A 26,176-nucleotide genomic window follows, 5' to 3' on the forward strand; every position below is an offset into this window, starting at 1 on the left:
AACATCATTACGGCGCATGCGCAGCGCTGTTTACGTTGAGAGGAGGTCCAAAGCGTAGCTTCAAAAGGGACGAACGACTAGCAGCAAATCTGCTAGTTTAGTTTTTGTTGCATTCGGTGTCGTTTTTTTTGCTAATTTAAAGTATGAATAGAAGTGGGAGCGCAGCAGGTCATGGGAAAAAGATAGCGGTTCCAGATAAAGTCGACATGTCATTAGGTAAGGCCTTAAAAGCTAGCGTTTATGCTACAAAACAGTACTGCTAGCTAGCTAACAGCTGCTAACTACTACAAACTCGTAGGAGGTTGTCAGCAGCTGTCTGGCTAGATGCACAGATACACAGATCACTGTTGTTTATCTTGGGTTGTTGTGAAACTATTTTTGACAGATGACATTATTCGGTTGAACAAAAAAGAGCAACAGTTGAAAAGGAGGCAGGCCAACCTGAACCGTCGACCAGTCAAGAAGAAAGGCCATTTAATCCAGGGAAAGGGAGTCTCATCGAGGACTGCAGGACCAGTTCAGAGAGGTGGTCACTCAGCCTGCCCACTGCTGTTTTATTTCATGCACTTATGTAGTTAAATATGAGTTTTGGTAAAAATCTGATTTCATGTGACTCTCACCAGGAGGGGGTTTCTCTCAAAGAGGAGCAGCTAAGTTAAGGAACAGAAGGGTACCCCCACTTCCTCCAGGACGACGACGAGGACAGGGGGTTATTACTGGACTGGCAGCCAGGAGGCCAACTGCCCTCCTGAAACGACTTGGTACACTGAACAGAGCAGCAGCAACCCAGGTACTGGAGCCATACTACAAAACACAGCAAGCCACACATGCCTCTGATGTATACCTAAGGTTAACTCTAGACTCAAAATGAAATGGTCACAGCGGTCTGCATATTAAAGGTATGTAACACTGATCTATGGTGTTAAATAAAAAAAAAATAATAATAATTTTAATAACAAATGCAAGATAGACAGCACCTAAAGAGAGCCAGATTTCAGATTTTTTTTTTGCCTTTACAGTATATTGGAAAGTGGCAAGAGACAGAAATTTAAGAAACATGAATAGGAGGAGTGTCATGCAACAAATGGTACCACCAACCAGGGGTCACTGCTCAGGGCAGTGGGACAGTTGTCCACCCATAAGGTGTTTGACCTATCCATTTGGCTACTGCATTGCCCAAGTCTGGCTTGTTTTATGCCTAAAATGTAGGCCCACCCCAGGCTAACTTACCTTTGTTACCATGATAGCAATACTGCAACATAATTTAGACAACTCAGATAAATAAAGTAAAATCATCATCACCTCGAAACTGACACCAGTCTGAGGGTAGCTGACAGCCATCTTGGGCATATTCTAATTGACCCAAAGTTGTGAATACATGACCTTTATATCCAGGGCTTCATCTAAGAAGTAAGCTGTTCACACGCTCAAAACAATTAATTGTATGCAAGAGTAAATGTTCATATTAATAGCTTATCATTTCTGTACAAAACGCAGGGAAACTATTGAAAACAGAGTGAGAAGGAGACTTAATTATCTAGTTAGTTATCTTGACCCTGACTGAAGCCCTCACACATTTAAGCTATGAAGGGTAACAATTCTACGTTAAAATGTTTAAAATTGACTAGTTGTATGTTATATATTCAGTAAGGTGATAACATCATCAAATGTTTCCAACAATGGTTAAACTGAGAGTAAAACGTAACGACTGGTCATTTGTCAGCAATGTCAATATGTCACTAAACATAATGTTAATAACAAATAATCCACAATATTTCACAATGTCATATACTACCATGTGTTTTTTTTTTTTTTTTTAATTATTGTTCTTTTTGTGGGTCACCTAGCAGCACAAATTGCAGAGCTTTGCATATTTTTTACAGACTTTTTTTTTTTTTTCATATATTTTACCTTACTTTTACAGTACCTTAAAGTTGCTAGGAAAATATTTTGTAAATATTAACATTTACTTTGTGTACTGCAGTGAAAAGATAATTGTGTTGGGTGTGGACTTCAGGAAGAATAGCAATGGCCAAAGCTAATGGAGATCCAAATAAATGAAATACTTTCAGTAAAAATGTTTTCTTCTAGAGTAAACTGGGTCATGTTTTTTAGTTTGAAGAGTCAGAATTCAAGTCATTTATTCATACAGCCAAGTGGAAAAGGTTAGACATCTGTGTGAAGTCTGACTCATGGTTGAATATAAGCTGTAGCCAACGTCTGCTTTTGTGAAGCTGGTCCCAGTTCTTATTGTGGAAATGTAACAGAAACCAAGAAATTTGGTACATGAAGATTAGAAGATGAAGCTTGACATCATGACGCTGCTATTATGTGGAGTTGCAATATTACTGTGTTAATATTACCTTCAGTGCCTTTTTAACTGCCTATCATCATTGACTAAGTACTCCTTAAAATAACACACATCTCTGCTCTCTCTGAGTCATCTTAACCTCAGTATCAGCCGAACAAACAGCCCATTAAATAGAAGTAAAATCAATAATAAAAAGTAGAACAAGACAAAACAATCCTAGCCACGAAAAACTGAATAATGGTTAATCATGATATGTAATCTGTTATGCTGAAGGCTAATCATCCCCTGAGTGACCTTTTGTCAGCATTAGATTACAATCAAAACTTTGTCTCCAGTGAAGAAGACACTTGTAAAATACTTGTGCTTCTGTATTGTTTGTTTCCTTGGCAGCAAAAGCTACTATTCCTTCCTACAGTCTAACTCCTCTCCTTGTTTTACTGAACCAAATCTGCCCGACCTTCATCACACCCAGAGGCTATGTTTTTTTCACATTTGGTTGCCTGGCAACAGACATCATGTTATCTCGCAACAGAAAACTTGTTTCATTAAATACTCCTCCTGGTATCTACTTCACATAACTGGAGGAACTTTTTCACCTCGTGTTTGCCTTCGCTGTGTATAATTTGTGGATGCCAGTTCAATTTCAGTTTCACAGCCCTGAAATATCATTTGCCTCGAGTGACTTCTGCTGTTCATCGTATTTTCTCTAAAGGTTGTCACCTCCACCTCCTTTTTTTTTTTTTTTTTTTTTTTAGAAAGCAAGACAGAGAACAAGGCCCTTCATTCAACACACTGAAGCCCAGTACAGGAAGCCAGAGGTCCAGAGACGGCCCTACAGACAGGCCGAGCCACAGAGAGGCCAGAGCGCAACAGGAGTCAGGAGACCGTTTCAGCTGCGACGGAGGTAAAAGTGGACGTCCCTGCATGTCTATAAACTCCAGTATATTTGAATATAAACAAGCAGGGCTTAATTTGAGCCTGATCCAGCCAGATCAGGATCCGGCACCTCTATGAAAAAATAAATAGCCTAAATGGGGAAAAAAAATGTTTATTGTTATCTGTCTTGTTAATCTTTGTTCCCCATCAAAGTTACACAAAAATCTTGTATTCAGATGCATTTTAAGGGAAATTTTAAGGGAAACGCGGACGTAACGGGGACAGTTTAAAAAGCTTCACGCAGCTAAATTTCCGAAAACTGTGATCAATTATAATCAGATTTCACATCTCTAGTCATGCCCACCTTCACCTCTCCTGAAATCAAAAAGAAAACCCCACTTTTCTGGATGCTATATGCATTAAAATTTTCTTCTCCATAGGTGCACATTATAGAAAAAAAGCTTAATGTTCGAAAACAGTGATCAGTCATCACCAAATTATGCATGGACATCTCTAATCATGTCCACTTTCACCTCTGCAAAAATTAAAATGAAAACCCCAATATTATGAATGCTGCCCACGTTAAGCCTTGTTAGGCACCGCACGTTTGAGTCCAGTCATTCACTCTGTTTTGACAATTTGTATACAAGAGAGAGAGAAAGAGACACAGACAATTTATTAATTATATTTGGTGATGATTGATCGCAGTTTTCACATATTAAGCTACGTTAAGCTTTTTTACATGAAGCGTTTTAGACTGTCGTGTTACCTCCACCCCTGTTTTGTGTCGCCAGATCCACCACCCCCCTTCTGCGTTCCGGCACCTCTCACTTTATAAATTAAGCTCTGATAATTAGTCTTGATGAAGTCTCAATACACACAAGTTTAGAGTTTTAAATGTAAGTGCATTCACACACACATTCATGTCAAAATCTAGTGAACAGACAAAAAATCTAAAGTTGAACAGTGGACAGTTTACCATCGCTGTAGCAGAAGAACTGTGGAAATCGTGACCAAGACAACTTCAGCACGAGTATCCTCAGCTTTGTTTCTGCAGAGATTTGAGACATTACTGTGTAAAACACATTCACAACAAAATGAAGTTCATACATGGAAGTGTGCTGGTTAAAAAGTATTCATAAATCATCTGTTTCATAAGACAGACCTCAAGGTGAGTACAGCAGTACACACAGTACTATTTGATAGACATCAACTGTAATCCTGTTTTTCTTGTGCAGACCGCTGCCACCTGTCCAGCAGACTCAGAGGGAAGCACGCCAGGCCACATTTCTGTTTCGCAGAGGACTGAAGGTACATGAAGTTCTTATAAGACATGGCTTTTAGAAGTTCAGCACATGTACTGATAGACGTACAGTCACGTAAAAACTTATTAGACCAGCAAAAGTCATCAAAAACAATGGTTATGTAATCAAGTCCTAACTCCTGTGTGTCATCTGGCTAAAACAGACTGAAAAGAAAACAGAATGAATAAAAGCACTTTTTGGCAGTACAATGACATAGATATTGATGGAAGAACTGAAGTGATTAGGGCTGTTAGAAAATATTGGTTCTGCAATATATCGCAATATTTCATTTCACAATACTGTATCGATGTTTCAAAGTACTATATAGATATTTTTAGGTATTTATTCAAATGCAGATATGGCAGAGGTTCATTTTTGTTTTTTTGTTTTTCTTTATTGTTTATATTTTATTCATTATTATTTAACACTGTTTTATTAAATAATGGTTATTTGAATCATCCTAAAAGCACTTTTCACTGTCTGAGAGGCAGATGGGAGTTCCTGTGGAAACTAGGAGAATTAGAAACATTTTGTGATATAGCATTAGATACTGTTCTGATCAAATAAAAATGTGTTTATATTTGTACATATTTCTGGTGTAATTCAATTCTTCCAGGAAATAATCTAAAAAAAAGAAAAGAAAAAAACAAAAAGTTGCTTTTTTAACAGAATCATGATGTATCGTGATATATCGTATCATGATCCTAGTATTGTGATTTGTATTTTATCGCCAGATTCTTGCCAAGCAAACCATGGAAAATGGATAGATATCAGCTATTAAATTAAACTCTTTATGAGCTGTTTTTGTTGTTATCATTATATTTGGCCAAACAAATGTACCTTTAGTTGGACCAGGCATTAAAATGAACAAGAAATTGAAGAAAACAAGGGTGGTCTAAGAATTTTTTCCGTGACTGTATTTTGTGGATTTCTGGAGGGACACAATGTGTTGTGCAGTCGGAAGGCACCTAAACCACAGGTGTCAAACATGCGTCCCGGGGGCCAAATCCGGCCCGCCAAAGGGTCCAGTCCGGCCCTAGGGATGAATTTGTGAAATGCAAAAATTACACTAAAATATTAACAATCCTTTTAGTTCAGGTTCCACATTCAGACCAATTCAATCTCCAGTGGGCAGGACCAGTCAAATACAATCAGAATAACATAGTAATAATGACAACAGCAAATGTTTCTCTTTGTAAATGTAAATATTTTCATGTATTTACGCTAAAACAAAGTATAATTTCGCAAAAAATGTGAACAACCTGAAATTTCTTAAGAGAAATCGGTGTAATTTTAACAATATTCTGTCTGTTACAAAATGTTTTGTGTATTTGTAGATCCACTGTTATCTATAAGTTAACAGTTAATAACAGTTGTTCTTTTTTTTCTATTAGATTTTTTTGTGTATTGTTTATCATTATTGTTATTTTTCTATAATTTTTTTAATTTGTGTATTGTTTATTATTATTTTTATTTATTTATTTTTTTCCCATATGTTTCGTATTATGTGTGTGTCTGAAATAAACTAACCTAAACCTAAGTTATAATGTACATGTGTAAATGATAAACTGAGGTAGAATATTGTTAAAACTAGAAGCACTCGGAGAGCGCAGACCTCCGCCAAGGCTGATCAGTGGCCCCCCCACCCCCGATCACCACCAAAATTTAATCATTTCTTCCTTATCCCATTTCCAACAAACCCTGAAAATTTCATCCAAATCTGTCCTTAACTTTTTGAGTTATGCTGCACACTAACGGACGGACGGACGGACAGACAGACAGACAGACAGACAAACCCTGGCAAAAACATTACCTCCTTGGCGGAGGTAATTACACTGATTTTTTTCAGTTTGTTCATGTTATTCATAGTTTGCAGATGTGAACCTTTTCATAATGTAAATTTACTTTTTTCACTCTAAAACATAGAGAAAAGTTTGGAGTTGACATTATTTCTATATTATTCTGTTATTATTTTACTGGTTGGGCCCACTGCAGATCAAATTTAGCTGAATGTGGAACTGAACTAAAATGAGTTTGACAGCCCTGACCTAAACTGTATGTTTATTCTTCATGTCCGTCACTCCATTTTATAGGTACAAGCCCAAGTGCAAAAGCCAAACCCTCGCTCTCCTCCAGTCAGGACTCGGCAGTGAGTATTCTTAGACCTCAGATTTCTGCCTTGGTTCTAGTTGTTGAAAACACTTTTTTTTTTTTTTTGCACATTAAGGAAAGGAAAAATACCGAGGACATGAATCATTTGAGGTGGAAAGAAGACCTCTGTATGTCAGGCAAAAGTTAGCTGCAACCTCTCACTGACTTTTACAACCACTCATCCATCAACATCTCTCAGGTCAGCTGACCAGCAGCTTCTGGCTGTTCCAAGATCAAGGCTGAGGCTCTGGTGGTTGATCCCACACTCTGGAACTAGATGCCTCTATATATTTGGCTCCTACACCGCCTGTTTTTAAATCACATCTTAACCCCTAAAGGCCCAAACATCCACCGCTGACCAAATACATCCTGATCTAAAATATTTAATTACTGTTGATCTACTAATTAGAAATATTTGAGGTAAAATGCAGTTTATGTTATCATCAGATATGACCCATTTGGACGTTCGGAGGCTCCGTAGTGAATGTGGAAACGCCGTCATCTTCTACAGCATCGATTCACCAGTAAAACACATGTAGTTTGACAAATGACAGTAGTCAGAGACGCTGGTTTTTATATTCAGTTAAGTCACTTTTTCCATATTTTTTTCTGATTTGATCTAAGAACCTTTAAATTTACTGTGAGCTTTTATGAACATCTACATAGTCGATAAATTGAATATAGAAAAATACCTGATTTTGACTGAAAAAATCAAAATCTTGAAGGAAAAAAAAGATAAATCACGTGGAAAAGATGAAAAAAATAATTTGGAAGTTGCGATAAAAATAGCTGTGGGTTTTTAAGGGTTAAACACATTTTCATCTCAGAATTGTCTCTTTCTGTTGCTGTCTTTGAAACAGTTCTGTGGTTATTGTGCTCTTTTAATAGTTTTTTTTTTTTTTTTTTTTTTTTTTTTTAATATTAAAGGGTTCATATTTTGCTAAACCCACTTTTATTAGTCTTTGGTTCATTTATTTGTGTGTTTGGACCCTAATAGTTCATACAGTTTGAGTTTGAACCCTCCAGGTGCTGCAAAGCTATCTTTATATTCATTTTGGAAAAAATCAAGTGGATTTCTACAACCTGTTTTAATTCCTGCCTAAATTGTTTCGTCTATAACTCGTTACATCACGACATTTGCACATATAAGGTCAAGACTTCTGACGAACATTTCTCTGAGTACAACATAATTGTTTCTCAGCAGCAACGGTTGGAGTAAAAACGGAAAATATGTCCAAACTTGGAGCCGATTACCTAAAATGTTCAGTTGTTGGTTGAACAGGACAGATCAGCACAGCCAACAACCTGGAAGGGGTGGAGCATTTGCATTTAAAGGGCCAGTGCTCAAAACAACTTTTCTGGTGTCATTACTCAGAAATAGTGTTGAAGATGGACCTGTGGAGTTGAATGAATGAAGAATTCAGACCCAAGCAGAGCATTTACAGTTTATGTAGACCACAGGGAAATGATTTAAAATGCATAATTCCATTTAAAAAAGCAAAATATCACTTCTTTAAGGTTCAATATGTCCAACTTTTAGCGTTATTAAACCTACATTATAATTTGAGATTGAATTTGGAAGCGTCTGCCTTTATGATGATACACTTTTGGTGTTTGTCCACCAGGTGGCGCACATCCACAACAAGTAGTGGAATCCTGACTGTGTCGATTGACAACCCCACAGCCCGAACTCAGCCAGAGTAAGTAGCTCCAAATGTCAACCCCTGGGTCTCTTACACATAAATCAGCACATTTTCCATATCCTCATGACATTCGACGCAAAAAATATCCAGACTGTTTGTTTGTGCGGCTGGTCCACAGACCCCCCAGCGCCTGGACTCTGCACCCCCCAGCCCCCAGCCCTGCTCCTGTCAAAACGGAGACCGTGGAGAAGAAAATACCTAAAGGAGTACCTCTGCAGTTCGACATCAACAGCGTCGGGAAACCGGTGAGTTTTCTGCGCAGTTGGATCCTTTTGGTTTCAGATGTGAATATCTGTGTATTCTAATGCAAATAAACACATGTTCCTTCTTTGCATTACATTACATAGATCTTTTTATACTTTTAATTTATAGTGTGCAGTGTAGGGATGTAACGATATGAAAGTTTCATATCATGGTTATTGTGACCAAAATTATCACAGTTATCATTATTATCGTGGTATTATTGAAATTGTGCTCAAAATTTTCAAAAAGTACTGATGCATACACTGAAATAATTTAACCAAGTTGTATTTAAAATAATAATAATAATAAAATAAAATAATTGGCACCATGTCCCTTCTGTTGCAGAAACATTCAAATATTAACCCTTAGTGGTCTGAGCCTATTTTGTCTGTTTTTCAGTCCTTTTGATTTTGCCTTTATATACTATATAAACAAATGTTTACTATACTCATGTTTGGGATCTGTTTTTTCAGCACAACTTCATCTATATCAGCTGTCTATTATTTTTTCACTTTAACCCTTTCATGCCTGAATTTTGAGAACCTTAGTTGAGATTTTTTTTCCTGAGTTTTTTAAATTCCTCTTTAGGCATTAAAAAAAAACAAACAAAAAAAAAAACAATGCGACTGAAATTTTTTTGATGAACTTATTTTTCATGAAGTTACAAAAATGTCCACTCAGCTGGACACCATGCATTTAATTTTTGAAGGAAAAAAAACAAAACATGTATTTAAAACTCATCAGAAAATGAGATACTGTGTGAAAACTATGAAATAAAAACATTTTTCATGCAGCTAAACTGCTGTTTTCTAACATTTTAACATACTCTCATACTAGTTATTACTAACTTCATGGAGATGATATTCAAAAAGGCAGTAATGGTCTGAATGTCAGTGTATGGGATGGTACATGAGTGTCCACTGTGTTGGCTGATATGGAACTAAAACAACAAAACCCATGAATATACAAGAGAACAGCTGGAGAAGAACTTTCCACTGGAGTGACCACTATGCATGAAAGGGTTAACCTACTATAAAAACATAAAAGGACAGAAAACACAAAAAAATATATCAAATCTGATTTGAAAAAGGTATATAATTTATTACATAAATAACACACAGATGCTTAACGAACCTTTTCAAAGACTTTAAAAGTGAATATTGGTTCCAAATATTAGGTATCGAAAATTAAAATTGTAATTAAATTAAAACTATACTCAAATATTTGACATAAAAGCAGATTTTTCCATAGGGTTTTTCCCCTTTAAAGTGCGGTAATCAAACACGGTTATCATGATAATTACAATTTAAACGGTAATACCAACCATCTGCAATTTTACCGCCGTTTATCGTTATACCGGTAATTGTTACCTCCCTAGTACAGTGTATAGTATTTGCTCTTATACTATATTTCTCTTTACCAAGGTTATAATAGTTTTGGATTTTCATTATAGTTTAGTTTTATTTAGTTTTGACTTTTTTTTTCTCTAATTCAGTTTGTTTTAATTAGTTTTTAGAGCAGGTTCGCTAGTTTTTATTAGTTGTCGTTATTTTCTAAATGCTTAGTTTTAGTTTAGTTTTAGTTTTAGTTTCAGTTTTTTCACATATTTTATCTTCCTCTCCATCCTATTCAAAGAAATCAGTGGGTTCCCCTGGACTCTTTATTTGGGGGTGGGGTTAGGGTGGCTCTGACTGAGCACACACACAAACATATGTACCGTAGGATAACAGCAAAACATGGGTAAAGACCAAGGGTTATTATTGTTAACGAAAACGAACGAAATGACGAAAACTAAAATTGAAAAAACATTTTTGTTCACTGAAATAAATAAAAACTACAGTCTACTCTCGTTATACTGCCAACTTCCGTTCCAAATTGGCGGTATAGTGAAAATGGCGTTACAGCCGGTTGCATCCATAATGTGCATGTCTTTACTATATGATGTCTATGCTGCCTCCGTTAACCCGTTCTAATTGCGTTTCTAAATAAATCTTGATTCTGTTATGTTGTAAGGGATCATTTAAAGTGGGGAAACATTTTAAACATTATTATACCGTGTCGGGAAATGACACCCCATCATCTTGAAGCTTTGGCTTAATCCCACGTCCTCTTCCCGACATCCTGACCTACTGAGTGTTCTGCGATAAATGAACGGTGGTGGCCATTCCGTAGACCTACTCGTAGCTTGTCGCGATCAGCGTCTGGCGCGTTTGTTTCAGTGCATTGTTAAAATTTATGTGTACTCGATGGCAATCACGCTGGCGGTATAACGGTCGGGAAATCAATGGTATAAGTGTTGTTTGTGCATGGAACTGGGCTGGCGGATGGCGATAGGCGGAAATGGCGGTAGCTAATGGAATAATGCATTGGGGATTTTTGTGCAATGGTTTTGGTCGGCGGTGAGCGAAAATGGCGGTATAACGGCGGGCGGTTTAACGAGAGTAGACTGTATAATTAAAAGAAAAAAAAATAACTGAAACTGTATTGTGTGTTTACAAAACTTAACTAAAACGTATAAAAATTATGGATAAAATTCCCTTAGTTTTCGTCTTTGTCAATGTCGATATAGGATAGAACAAATAAATTCCCTAGAGCAGGTTGGAGGGGGTAATGTAGGTGGGGGTGTGACCCATACACAACGTCACTTACGTGAAAACGAAACGGAAACTTTCCATACTTGCACTGTCGGCCTCCCGACTTCTACACCTCTGTTCTACCGCTGATCTGAGACTAAATGTTCACATGTTCTATCCTATATCGACACTGACAAAGACGAAAACTAAGGGAATTTTATCCATCATTTTTATACGTTTTAGTTAGTTTTGTAAACACACAATACAGTTTCAGTTAGTTATCATTTTTTTTCTTTTAATTATAGTTTTTATTTATTTCAGTTAACGAAAATGTTTTTTCAATTTGAGTTTTCGTCATTTCGTTCGTTTTCGTTAGCGATAATAACCTTGCTCTTTACTCATGTTTTGCCGGGGTATTGTATTGTTACTGAATGTGCGTCATGCTGCTGCTACACTGTAATTTCCCAGTTTGGGATCAATAAAGTACATGTATCTGTCTACATTTCACAGCAGACGTCCATGACCTTAAACGAGCGGTTCCGTATCCTCAAAGATCGGCGCACCGCCACGGCGCAAAGCAGTAAAGGCAGTCGATTTGTTACTGTGGGTTAACCCGCAAGAAGAGACGACCCCGAAGCCCCCTGTGTCCCGATCAGACCCACACACCGACCCCCCCCCCCCCCCACCCCACCCTACCGATGGCTGGGACGTGGTATTTTACCCACCGGTTGCTGACGGAAAGGAGAGCGACTGCGGATCAAACGAGTACAAGGTGCACAACTGATGAACTGATGTCGATGAAGGACGGTTTGTGAAAAAAAAAAAAAAAAAAAAAAGCATTAATAGTCGGTGTCGTGCTCAGATGTTTGTCTTGTGGATGTCCTGTACTGGCAAAGGGAGGGTTATGGTCCTCTTTTGGACATGATACCGTTGACACTAATGAGGAATGCTTGGAAGTATTTCTTTTCAGAGGACTGCTGTGTATTTGCACGTATGTTCTCAATACCTTTTTTGAGATTTTTGAGAATTGTTTTGTACATTCAAATAAAAATGTCTCTTTCAGACTTTGGTGAGAAATCTGTTTCACACTGACACAAACCAGGTTTTTATTTTCCTCTTTTTGTGGATAAACAGCGCCATCTGGCTGTGAAATAAAACCAGTCAGCTCTGTCAATTAACCTGTTAAACCCTGACCATATTTTCAGGGGAAAAACACCTAAAAAGACATACCCAAAGTAAATGAAGAATTACTTCACAATAATAAGGTTCATATGGATGTTCTTGGTGTCTGTGGACATTTAGAGACCTCACAGAATCTATTCCCATTGTCTAAAATATTGTATCTATTACTATGCCTGAGGAAACTGTAACAAACTGAAAGAGAAATTAGATTTTTTTTTATCCTCGACTGTTTTTTTTTTTTTTCGGCCGGATTGACAATAATATGCATAAATTAATTGTTCATGCTGGAGATTTTTAATAGTGTATATTTCACCCCACAAAGATTAAAAATCATGTTTTAATATTGAAGTTTGCACTAAAATACACTTTTGATGCACTTTTATTAACATTAGGGTCTAAACTTTGAGCAAAAGTTGAAGAAAACATCCATTGTCCTCATTTATTATATTTTTATAGTAGATGAATATTAATATAATTTTTTCAGCTAAAGAGGTTAAAGGGCATCAGAGCTCTGGTACTTTCAAGATGTGACCTAAAGTTAATTTAACATTTGCATCAGTAATGTTATGTACTCTCACACATAACATCAAACTGTAATTATTTTCTCATACTCTTAGAATATAGAGAATTCATTAATTTTCTGAACTGCAGGACTGTGGGAGCTTATCCCAGCTACTGTCAGATGAAGGTGGGGTTCACCCTGGATGTGTCACCAGCTCATCACAGGACTGGAATACACAGATAAAAAAACATTCATAGTCACACTCACACTCATGGGGGATTTTGATTGATTAATTAACCTATTAGTGCAGGGCTGTCAAACTCATTTTAGTTCAGTTCCACATACAGTTAAATTTGATCTGCAGTGGGCCGGACCAGTAAAATAATAACAGAATAATACAGAAATAATGTCAACTCCAAACTTTTCTCTATGTTTTAGAGCGAAAAAAGTAAATTTACATTATGAAAAGGTTTACATCTACAAATTATCCTTTCAAAAGATGTGAATAACATGAACAAACTGAAAAAATAAGTAATTTTAATAATATTCTGCCTCAGTTTGTCATTTCCACATGTACATTAGAACTTACAGATCACAGTGGATCTACAAACACACAAAACATTTAATAACAGACAATTTTGTTAAAATTGTACTTATTTCTCTTAAGACATTTCAGGTTGTTCATCTTTGTTCAGGTTATTCACATTTTTTTTTGCGAAATTATACTTTGTTTTAGTGTAAATACATGAAAATAATTACATTTACAAAGAGAAAAGTTTGGAGTTGTCATTATTTCTATGGTTATGACAGTATTTGACTGGTCTGACCCACTGGAGATTGAATTGTTATGAATGTGGAACCTGAAATTAAAGGACTGTTAATATTTTCAGTGTAATTTTTGCATTTCACAAATTCATCCCAAGGGCCGGATTTGGCCCCCGGGCCACATGTTTGACAACTGTGGTCTACATGATCAATAAATTAAATATAAGAAATGACCTGATTTTAACTGAAAAATGTAAAATACAGACCATCATATTCTACTGAATGGTCAAAGATTACTTGGGGAAGAGCAAATGCACAAGAAGTTTAATTTGAAAGTCGACAAAAAATTGTTCCAAGTACTTAAAGCACAGGTGTCAAACATGCGGCCCGGGGGCCAAATCCGGCCCACCAATGGGTCCAGTCTGGCCCCTGGGATGAATTTGTGAAATGCAAAAATTACACTGAAGATATTAATCATTTTAGTTCAGGTTCCACATTTAATCTCCAGTGGGTCGGATCAGTAAAATACTATCAGAATAATCTGCGAATACACACAACTCCACATTTTTGTCTTTGTAAATGTGAAAGTTTTCCTGTCATTTTACTGTATTTACACTAAAACAAACTAACATGGACCCTTTAGCGGGCCGGATTTGGCCCCCGGGCCGCATGTTTGACACCTGTGTGTTAGTGCATGTGTTTGTGTAGGTTCTCCCAAAGAGAACCAGACATTGGGAGAACATATAAATTTCACACAAAAGCCCACTGGAATCAATCCCACGCCCTCTGTAATGTGGATGTTTCATAAATATGCAGTATTACAACTGACCCTTCTCATCAGAAGTGTCAAACATACAGCCCAGGGGCCAAAACTGGCCCACTACAGGGTCCAATCCGGCCCCTTGGGATGAATTTGTGACCTGCTGAGATATTAACAGTTAAGGATGTTAAACTCATTTGAGTTCAGGGGCCACAATACAGTTTGTGGAGAAAATTATTAGACCACCCTTGTTTTTTTTAATTTCTTGTTCATTTTAATTCCTGGTTCAACTAAAGGTCCATTTGTTTGGACAAATATAATAACAACAAAAGTAGCTAATAAGAGTTTAATTTAAAAGCTGATATCTATCCATTTTCCATGTTTTCTTGATAAAAACCAAAATTACTTCAGTTCTTTCATCAATATCTATGACATACTGACAAAAACGGTGCTTTTAGACATTCCATGTTTTCTTTTCTGTCTGTTTTAGTCACATGATACACACAGGAGTTAGGACTGGATTGCATAACCATTGTTTTTGATGACTTTTGATGATCTAATAGTTTTTCCATGGGTCAGACCAGGAAAACAGTCATAATTACCTTTTAATAATGACAACTCCAAATGATTCACTTTTAGTTGAAGAAGTTACATGAAAATGTGCACATTTACAAACTCTTTTCACAAAAAAAGTGATTAACCTGAGTAAATATGAACATGAAATGTCTTAAGTGCAATTATAACAATACTCTGCCTGTTACTAAATGTTTTGTGTCGTAGATCCACTGATCTGTAAGTTGTAATGCACGTGTGTAAATGAGAAACTGAGACATATTTTTAAAATTGCACTTTTTTTTTTTTTTACACATTTTTTAAGCGATCGTTTGTTGATGTAAATATTTTCAGAACAAATATTTACTTTTTTCATTCTGAAACAAAGTTTGGAGTTGACATTATTTATAGGGTATGTTATTTTACTGGTCTGACCCACCTGACATCATACTGGTCTGTATGTGGACCCTGAACTAAAGTGAGTGACATCCTTGCTTTAAATGTTTCTACCAGGTTCATGAACGATAAAAAAAAAATAAAAAAAATCAGTGCTATATCAGACAATTTCAGCTTGAATAAATCTATATCAACAGTAAACATTCTTTCTAAAGTGTCTCCAAATAACACTGGAAAAATGTATGGAAACAAAACCCAGACTACCTCTGGAATCTGAATATTGCTTTTATTTAAATACATTAAAATTTGCAATGTAACAAAACTATTGGCATATGAAATTCAAACACCATTTAAATGAACAAAACATGGCTCACTTCATTTTCTGTGACTAGTGTCAGTAACACTAGGTTATTTTTTTCTCTCTTGCCAACTGCTCTGCATCATTTTCCCCATTTACACTGTTCACAGACTATCTTACAATAAGAGTGCTGAATAAAAATGAGGTAAGAAAGTGGTTTGAAGATTACAGATCATGCAGAACATGCCGAACAGCAACAAAATATTTTGTGAAGGAGGAAGTAACAAAAAAAAAAAAAAAAAAAATACATGAGTGTGCATTTAAAAATAATCAATTTACACAGCTTTGCATCTTTGGTTACAAAGTAGGTTGAATGATTTCACAGCTTTTCCCCCTGGCCCCCTCAGGAAAAACATCGAAAGAAAAGAAATAAGTAAGGAATACTAATTCACCTTTAGATAAACTACCAACAGAATCGAAGTCTTCATTGAATGCCTTCTCCGCGTTAAGATTTGATGTCAGCAGGTGAAGAGTCACCCATCAAGGCTCTTAATACTTTACATTCATACTGGATCGTGACTTAAGCTTTGAATTGGCAACTGCAGCATATTTTTTTTTTATTTTTTATTTTAGTGTTCAACATTTGTCAGAATTTAATTTGCCTACATTTTTAACATAAAGCATTGCCCTCGGGAACCAATCATCCAAAACACTGTAAAAGAAGAGAGAAAACAATCCAATGGGCTACTGTTTAAACACGATTCAGGAAATTGTTCATTTATGGAAATAGCAGCCCTGTAATAAATAAAACACTTAACAGTAGAACTCAAAAAGACTGATGCAAAGGTTGGACTTGATGTAAAAGTAACGGCAGCGGTGGCTCTCCAGAAACTCTCTCCCACTTCTTACTTTACAACATGAAACAGCAAGGCTAAAAATACCCCCTTAACCCACTCAAATTATCTCATTTAAAAAAATATCGCTCTCTTTTGACAATCACTCCGTTTGTCCCTTAATGGGAGGAGGTGGAGGCGGCGGCGGCAGCGGTGAACCCCTCCGCCCTCCCCTCCCCCGTCCACGCCCACAGTTTGAGCAGGTTTCGGGTCAGGTCGGCTCAGACCTCGTCCAAGAAAAGGCATCCTCCTCACACGCTCGGACCCAGCAGTCAGTCAGTCAGTCGATCAGCCCGTGCTGAAACGTCGCCAGCGGATTTAAAAAAAGCCTGACCTTCCCCGATACTCTGCCTCTACACACTCTCTCTCTGTCTACGTCTGTCTCTCTCTCAATGATTGCATTAACACTGGAAAGGCCCACAGTACAGATGCATACACACTTACATTCCGACACCGATTCGCAGTCACACTTGCTTTTGCTTGATATCTCACCCAGACACACGCTCACACACACACATGCACTGTACTTTGTGGTCAAGCTGGTGGCTAAGAAGACAAAAGTTTGTTTTTTTTTTTCTTCTTTTTAAATTTCACATACACTAACTGTAATAGAGACGACGCTCTTGTTTTTTGTGCCCGTTGCGAGGCGGGGCAGATGCACTTCAAGCGGAGGTGACGTTGGGTTGCAGTTGTTGGCCGGGGTCGAGCTGAGGCTGAGTCTGGAGCTGCTGGGGTTTGGGGTGGTGTTGGAGCTGGCCGTGGGACTGCGGCGGCTGAAGCGGAGGCTGAGGCAGAGGCTGGGGCTGGGGCTGGGTCTGGGCCGGCAGCTGGGTCTGGGCCGGCGGCTGGGTCTGGGGGGGCTGGCTGAGGCCTTGCTGCTGTGGAGGGGTGGTGCCGCTGGAGCTGCTGGCCGTCTGCGCCGACAGCTGAGACAGCTGCTCGCTGTTGGCCAGAGATTTCAACACGAAGTTCTCCCTCTCCAGCACAGAGTTCCTCTCGAACAGCTCTTTGATCTGCTCCTTTAAGACCTCCACCTCCTCGCGCACTGCGTACATCAGATGGCTTTTCACTAGGTCCTGCAGCAGAGAAGAGCGTGACATGAAATGTGGCTGTGGGTCAGTGGGAGCAGAGCCATAATGAAGCTGACTGATGTGTCAGCCAAGCAAGGACAAGGACATGAAGGAACAGCACAGGCTGAAGGCCACATACATGCTCTATAAGAAGGCACTGCAGCTGTACAGACACTGCAACTGAGTACTGACACAATTATTACTGGGAAATCTCAAGTTTTAATCATCTTTATGAGTGCTTTTAGAATATTTTTGTTTGATTTTGCATAACTGACTAGTTTCTGTTTAATTTTTAGTTTGTTTATTAGCTTACAGGAGCTGAAAAGGTGAAAGAATGCATTTGCAGTAAACAGATCCATATAGTGCAAAGTTATTTTATTTTAACCCTTTCATGCACAGTGGTCACTCCAGTGGTCAGTTCCTCTCCAGCTGTTCTCTTGTATATTCATAGATTTTGTTGTTTTAGTTTCATATCAGCCAACACAGTGGACACTTATGCACCATCCCATCCACTGTAATTCATACTGTTATTTAATAAACCTGATCTAACATGTTTGAGTGTAAATCAATTGCTTGTTATTGTTATTAGACTGTAGTTAACAACAAAAAGTTTTTCATTTTTGCATATTATCTCCATGTGGTGCATAATGACCAGTATTAGAGTATGTTAAAATGTGAGAAAACATCAGATTAGCAACATTAGAATGTTCTTTTTTCATAGTTTTCATACAGTATACCAGTAAATACATGTTTCTTTGCTTCAGAAATTAAACACAGGGTCTCCAGCTGAGTGGACATTTTTGCAACTCCATGAACAATAGGGTCATTAAAAAATTCAACTGCATTGTTTTTTTTTTTTTTCAAGCCTAAAGAGTAATAAAAACACTCAGGAAAAAAAATCTTGACTAAGGTTCTCACAATTCATGCATGAAAGGGTTAACTTATTTTTTTCCTCAATTTTATTTTGTTGTGTTTTTGGAAATTTTCATTTTTCATTTTCTGTCCAAAATATTTTCCTCTGACAACAACATGACTGTTTTTTGTGTTAGTGTGTATATGTGTGTCTGAGTGATCAATTACTCACCATTGCCTGTTCTATTTTATTATCAATGGCAACAACATTGGTTCCGGAGGCACTGTGGAGAAAAAAAAAAGAGAAAAGACAGATAAAGGTCAGAGCACAGGAACTAGTTTCAGGATGTGCTGCAGAATTTCAGGCCTTTTTTGGGCACCATCATTCTCTGCTTTATTTCCTACTTAATCACACAAAAATAAGAGATTGCTGCAAAAACATGAACCTGAGGAAGACTGGGAACTGGAAACAAACGCTAATGAGACCCGACAATGACAGTGGGGTTCAATTAATCACAGGAACCGCCATCAGCTCCCACGGGAATGTGGGACAGATGATCTGAAGTGGGCTGTCATGACACTGGTGGGGCCACGCGCTGCCATGTAGGTCAGGTCACGCAGTTTACAAGAGACAGCAGAGAGGCCTGTCTGCAGGAACAGCCGATCCACTGTGAGTAAAGAACGGATCTGCCCGTTTCAGAGGAGGCGTGGCGGTGCGTAAAGAAACCTGCGTGTCAGGTATTGTCGCAACACCGGGCGTTTGTGGAGCAAAGCCAAAGATCAGATAAGATTCTAACGAATGTTTTTGCTGGATTTCATCGAATAACCGTCAGGGTTTCGAGTCGCGGAAGCAGCAGGTGGTCGGAGATGACCGTGCGTAACGGAGCGGCTGCGCGTCCCCGTGTTCGCCTGTCGGTACCTGGGGTGCGTCCGGCGGTACAGCAGAGGCTCGTGGGTCGTCCGCCGGTGCAGATGCCCGGGGCAGCACGGCGGCTTGAAGGAAAACGTGCACGGCATGGTCTGTCTGTCCGTCCGTCCGTGTGTCTGGGTCCAGTCCTGTGCGTAAAGAGGCCACAGTGGCGCAGCGGAGGCTCTGTGGCGCACGCACCGTGGACACATTTAGAAAACTGAAACACGAACCCACGAGTGGAGGAGAGAGAGGAGCTGACAGGAGGCGGAGAGCATGTGTCTGTGGCCCCGCCTGCTTTATACTGACTGGAACTGGAGGAACTGTGCAGTCCTGTGGAGACGAGTGTGTGTGTGTGTGTGGGGGGGGGGGGGGTCCACGCACCGTGACCATCCAATAAACGCTCATTTTGAGGAGAAACAAGGAACAATAACACACGTGCACACGTTTCATTTTTTTGTTTGAACCCTTAAGTCAAACTCATGTTAGTTCAGTTCCACATTCAGCCAAATCTGATCTGCAGTGGGCCGGACCAGTGAAAGAATAGCACTGGTCAACAACAAATTTATTGTTGAAGTTTTTTGAGCTGATTTAGGATAATTTTGGTGTGCTGAATCCAAAAATCACATTAATTTTGCTCAATCAGGTCAACTTTCTGAACTATGCTACATATTGGCTTTTTAACATTTTTGCTTACATTTATGGGCGTTTTCACATCATATGATACAAAATTCTTTCATATTTCTTGCAATAAACGAGTTCTGAAGATTTTACTTTTGCCAATTTATGATTAATGTTTTTTTTAATATTACAGATGAATGAAATGGCTTCAACTAGAAGATCTTGCAAAAATAAGCCTGATGTATTCTGCTACATCTGCGGTGAATACACCATTGTACCTAACAGGAATCCTGTTAGAAAATGATTTTTTTTCTCTTAAAACCTATTTTGGGTGAGAACTATATAAAAAAATCAACTGATAAAGTCACAAAAATGTAATCAATTTTGTGAGAAGATCAAATTTTTCAAAATCAAATTAGCAAAAAAAACCTGACCTGACTGAGAAAAACAGATGTCATTTTTGGATTTAGCGGTGCAAAATGGTCCTAATTCAGTTGAAAAAACTTAGGCAACTTGCAAAAAACATTTTTTTGTAACCCAGTGTAATAGATAAATAATGTCGACTCCAAACTTTCCTCTGTTTTAGAGTGAAAAAAGCACAATTATGCGATCAAAATGTTTACATCTGTCAACTGTCCTTTAAAATAATGTGACTATCATGAACAAACTGAAATTTCTTAAGAAAACTAAGTGCAATTTTAATGATATTACACTACCAGTCAAAAGTTTGGACTCACCTCCTCATTTAAATGGCATGAGATGGACCACAAATGGCCAACAAGTGCTCAGCATCACTGGGAACTCCTTCAAGACTTTTGGAAAACATTTCAGGTGACTACCTCATGAAGCTCACCAAGAGAACGCCAAGAATGTGCAAAAGCAGTAATAAAAGCAAAATGTGGCTATTTTGAAGAATCTAAATTATAAAACACGCTTTGAATTATGTCACACTTTTTTTAAACAACATAATTCCACGTGTTCATTCATAGTTTCGATACCTTCAGTGAGAATCTACAACATAAATAGTCATGAAAATAGAGAAAAAACAGGTGAGTCCAAACTTTTGACTGGTAGTGTATGTCTCAGTTTATCGTTTACACATGTGCATTACAACTTACAGATCACAGTGGATCAACAAATACACCAAACGTTTAATAACAGGCAGAATTAAATGAAACTTGCACTTCAGACATTTTAAAATGTTCATATTTGTTCAGGTTATTCATGTTTTTGTGAAATGTTAGTTTGTTTTAGTGTAAATACAGTAAAATTTTTACATTTACAAAGATAAAAATGTGGAGTTGTGTGTATTCGTAGATTATTCTGATAGTATTTTACTGATCCGACCCACTTGAGATTAAATGTGGAACCTGAACTAAAATGATTAATATCTTCAGTGTCATTTTTGCATTTCACAAATTCATCCCAGGGGCCAGACTGGACCCATTGGTGGGCTGGATTTGGCCCCCGGGCCGCATGTTTGACACCTGTGCTTTAAGTACTTGGAACAGTTTTTTGTCGACTTTCAAATTAAACTTCTTGTGCATTTGCTCTTCCCCAAGTGATCTTTGACCATTCATTACAATATGATGGTCTGTATTTTGCATTTTTCAGTTAAAATCGGGTCATTTCTTATATTTAATTTATTGATCACGTAGACCACAGTTGTTAAACATGTGGCCCGGGGGCCAAATCCGGCCCTTGGGATGAATTTGTGAAATGCAAAAATTACACTGAAGATATTAACAGTCCTTTAATTTCAGGTTTCACATTCATAACAATTCAATCTCCAGTGGTTCAGACCAGTCAAATACTATCATAATAACATAGAAATAATGACAACTCCAAATGTTTCTCTTTGTAAATATAAATATTTTCATGTATTTACACTAAAACAAAGTATAATTTCGCAAAAAAATGTGAATAACCTGAACAAATATGAACAACCTGAAATGTCTTAAGTACAATTTTAACCATATTCTGCCTATTATTAAATGTTTTGTGTATTTGTAAGTTATAATGTACATGTGTAAATGATAAACCGAGGCAGAATATTGTCAAAATTACACTTATTTTTTCAGTTTGTTCATGTTACTCACATCTTTTGAAAGGATAGTTTGTAGAGGTAAACCTGTTCATTACGTAAATTTACTTCTTTCGCTCTAAAACATATAGAAAAGTTTGGAATTGACATTATTTCTATATTATTATGTTATTATTTTACTGGTTCGGCCCACTGCAGATCAAATTTAACTGAATGTGACCCCTGAACTAAAATGAGTTTGACACCCCTGATGTAGATGTTCATAAAATCTCAAAGGTTATTATATCAAAACAGAGAAAACCGAAGAAAAATTTACTATTCCAGCAAAATATATCATTAACTTAACATTAAAAAAACAAGCTTCGTTGGTTTTATTAGTAAATCCACGTTTCAGAAGATGACAGTGGTTCTAGGTTCACTACGGATCCTCTACGGGGCTTGGGTCAGTATGGGGTCTAGACGTGTACACTGACCACCTGATACCTGATAAGTCACTTTGGAGCCTCTGAATGTTAAACTGGGTCACATTGGGTACCACTGAAACTGCCTTTTACCTGAATTATTGACATGTATTGATAGAATTAGTGGTTCAAAAGTTATGAAACATCTTATATTAGTAGATGTTTAGGTCTGTGCGTAAGTGAAACACAAAAAATGAGACTAGAACTGCAGGCCATTTTCCTTCCTATTATAAGGCTTATGTGCAGCTCCAAACCATCTGGATACCGCTTAAGTCAAAATCAGATAAAATCAATGTGGAGATGACTTTCCCTAGATCTAATGGCTGGAGTTGGTCCCTAGAGGACCTCTTTAAGTTTTGTTACTAAGCTTTTTGGGAGTATTTATATCATCCGCTGTAGCCCTTCTAAGCTTGCTTCTAAGCTCCAATAATAGCAGTCGAAAATGATACGACACATCTTTATTGAAAAACCGAAAATCTTTTTTGCAGGAGGAGCCCCAAACCCCACCTATGCACCAAAGACTTCCACAAACAAATACTATATTAGTCGAAGAGTATGTTAATGACCACATGACCCCACCAGCATACCCATATGTAACAGAAAAAAGGAAAAAATGTGCTCAGCCTCGCCCCTTTTTGCCGATCTATGAAATCAATGCTAAAGTTATGCACAATCCCACTTGATAATAGGGCTGTGTATTGGCAAGAATCTGGAGATACAATACAAATCACAATACTAGGATCATGATACGATATATCATGATACTGCTAAAAAGGCAATATTTTGTTTGTTTCTTTTTTTTCTTAAAGATTATTTCCTGGAAGAATTGAATTACACCAGAAATCTGCACAAATACTAAACACATTTTTATTTGATCACAACAGGATCTAATGCTATATCACAAAATTTTTCTAATTCTCCTAGTTTCCACAGGAACTACCATCTGCCTCTCAGACAGTAAAAAGTGCTTTTACGATGATTCAAATAACCATTATTTAATAAAACAGTGTTAAATTATATTGAATAAGATATAAACAATAAAGAAAAATGAAAAACAAAAATGAACCTCCGCCATATCTGCATTTGAATAAATACCTAAAAATATCGATACAGTACTTTTTAATATCGATACAGTATTGTGAAATAAAATATCGCGATATATTGCAGAATCGATATTTTCTAACAGCCCTACTTAATAATCTTCATGAAACTAAGTGAAGGTACAAGGAATGGGTTAATGCTCCGTCCATAATTTGGAGCCAAGTCATTTATTACCATGTAAACAGTTCAGCCTATTTAACAAAGTCTTACGTGTGATTATTAAATTATTTTTTTCCATGGCCTACTTTTCCAAAAAGGAGTGGCAAAACATACTCGTCTCTACCTGATGTGTGGTGACTAGTATGACGAACTGAACACACCACATAGCGCTCTGAGACCCGCTGGTTTACAACACCAACTGACAAAAACTAAAAAAAAAAAACAACACACAGGCCATCATTACGCCTTCACTGTGGTATGAGGACAATGTTTCCAGTGAATTTCATTTCTAGATCCAGATCCAAATGTAATGACGACTGAGACGTGAATGGAACTGTTCTGTGTCAGGTGTTTCATTAGTCTTAAAATCCTGACTCATCCAACCAGTTGGGCGATAAACCTGCATGCAGCAGCTTCTTTGCACGGCGATGAATCAAAAACTCATCTTCATCCTTTAGGCAGCATCATTTATGAACAAAATGTATGCAAATCATGTGTCTAGTACAGACATGGCAGTGCAAATATGCAAAGTGGATATTTTCAGCCACGGCCAAAGTTTTTGTTATAAAATTTACAGGCACTAGTCGCTTTTTCATTGGACATCTGCGCAAAACTCTACAGATATTTACTAAATGTCGAAAAAACAGAAGTGTGTAATGTTGGTTTTTCCATTAAATCACAAATGCGATGATTTGTTTATTTATTATCGCGAGATGACATGAGAAGTCATTCCATGAACATGGCGACGAACGTAAATATGGTATTGATTTACAGATATATTCATTATTTTTGTATATTACCCCTCTATCTCATACTAAATTAAAAAATGATCGGGTTTCCTGGTGTGTCCACACATACCGCGACATGTTTCTTCTTCGCTTGCAGTATCGTACGTCAACATCCGCTTTTTTTAATACACCTGACTTTAGTTGCGAAAAAAGGTCTTTCCATTGCATTTTTGCGTGATATATACCATTTGCACTATGCCCAAATCGAAGAATGAATAATCGAATAATCAAAAAATGACACTGCTGGCGAAATTGTCGTTTTTCCATTAGGTACATTTTTATGTGCTAGTTATATTTGCGCAATTTGAGTGTCAATGGAAAAGTGACTACTGACTCACTTCACACCTTTGTTGTCTTTAATAAATCTTTAACAATAATATTCACTGAATCGTGTATTATTAAAAGCAATATTTACTGAATGGTGTACTGATAAATGTGGGTCTAATAGGAAAGCGTCACCTCGTCGACTCGAAGATCAGTGCCATCGCAGGGTAAAAATGTTACCTACAGGTCGACTCCCCCTAAGGACAAGATGTTCTGTTCCTCCAAACCATCCAATTTATGTGTGCGGGGCCAGCGGAAGCACTCAGCAGATTGTTATCAGAGGGCTGTGCAGAAGAAGGAATGTTCTCCATACCTCCGCTGCTATGAAACACTGTCACTCACATCCCTGTCGTACACATCGACCTTCTTTGATCTTCTGCGGATACAACCATGTCTCACATGAGCTACACATACATAAGCTGTATCGCACAATGAACAAAGCGGTGAGTGTTGAGAAAGACACAGATGCTGTCAGTCACACTTGACGGCATAAATCAGCGTCAAGAATACACACTACAGCGGTGATTAGAGTCCCATTCTCTCCCTCCTGGACCACATTGTGCAACCCCCCACATGTGGTTACATAACAAAATTTATTGGAAAAAAAAAAAAAAAAAAAAAAAAAACAACCTCAGCTTCACCCTGTACTAAATGTGTGTTTAATTTAGATGAGGCGTCACAGACAGGCCCTCCTAGAGCTTCCCTCCCAACAGGAGGTTTCAATAGGCTTGTGCCAAAAGGAATCTCTCACTCTATAAAGTGCAGAGGCTGAATGGACTCTGGGTTACACCCTTATTGCTTTACCAGTCGATTCACACAATAAAAAAGGCAAAAACACACTCTACTATCAACACTAACCTCGCCGCAGACAAGCCCAACACTTACAGTACTGTACTGGGCTGATTACTGGATCAGACCGTGTGTATCTGTACTTTTTATATGAAATCTGATAAAAAAAAATTAAAAATGAAGTAAACAATGTGATACTTTGAGTCTGATGCAGCTGTATCTGTCTCCACCTTGTGGGTTTTTCCAATGTACCACCCACAGCTCTATCTGATTGGATCATAAATAACACTATCAGCACTGAAATGAGAAAACAACATTTATTTATTCACTGACTTCCTAATAAACATGCATGTCTATAGAAAAAACCTAAAAAACTGTCCTTTATTTACCTAATTTCACATTTTTTAGTGAGTTAAAGCTGGGCTATATATTAAAATTTTGAATGATGAACCTGAACCACAAAAATTTAGAACACTGCGTCATTTACACAACATTCTTGTACCACAAAGAAATCAAAATTCTTTATATTCCTTTGCTGTAATATCCTGTCT

At 37.6% G+C, this 26,176-nt stretch overlaps 2 protein-coding genes across 5 annotated transcripts in view; one reads left to right on the plus strand and one right to left on the minus strand.

Annotated features, from left to right (window-relative positions):
- The first annotated feature begins 39 nt into the window (after positions 1-39).
- Positions 40-12,225, plus strand: LOC115436840 (UAP56-interacting factor). Of its 3 annotated transcripts, none has more exons than XM_030159802.1 (9): positions 40-216; positions 386-529; positions 627-790; positions 3,067-3,215; positions 4,426-4,498; positions 6,585-6,640; positions 8,268-8,342; positions 8,464-8,590; positions 11,672-12,225. In XM_030159802.1, the coding sequence occupies exons 1-9, from the start codon at positions 144-146 to the stop codon at positions 11,771-11,773; spliced, it is 963 nt and encodes a 320-aa protein (XP_030015662.1). In that variant the 5' UTR covers positions 40-143; the 3' UTR covers positions 11,774-12,225. The 3 variants fall into 3 exon arrangements, with proteins under 3 accessions (XP_030015662.1, XP_030015661.1, XP_030015663.1); XM_030159801.1 differs by having other exon boundaries at positions 386-526; positions 624-790; XM_030159803.1 differs by having other exon boundaries at positions 386-526; positions 624-790; positions 11,675-12,225.
- Positions 12,226-15,585: 3,360 nt separating this feature from the next.
- LOC115436838 (TSC22 domain family protein 2-like) overlaps positions 15,586-26,176 on the minus strand; it is a 36,328-nt gene continuing 25,737 nt past the window's right edge. For both annotated transcript variants that reach the window (XM_030159798.1, XM_030159797.1), the window contains 2 exons: positions 18,664-18,715; positions 15,586-17,585 (listed from right to left, as the gene is read on the minus strand). In XM_030159798.1, coding sequence (XP_030015658.1) covers positions 17,172-17,585; positions 18,664-18,715 — 466 coding nt within the window. In that variant the 3' untranslated portion in view covers positions 15,586-17,171. The remainder of the gene's footprint in view (positions 17,586-18,663; positions 18,716-26,176) is intronic.

This window comes from Sphaeramia orbicularis, chromosome 17, assembly GCF_902148855.1.
Source record: "Sphaeramia orbicularis chromosome 17, fSphaOr1.1, whole genome shotgun sequence".
NCBI classification, from domain to species: Eukaryota; Metazoa; Chordata; class Actinopteri; order Kurtiformes; family Apogonidae; genus Sphaeramia; species Sphaeramia orbicularis.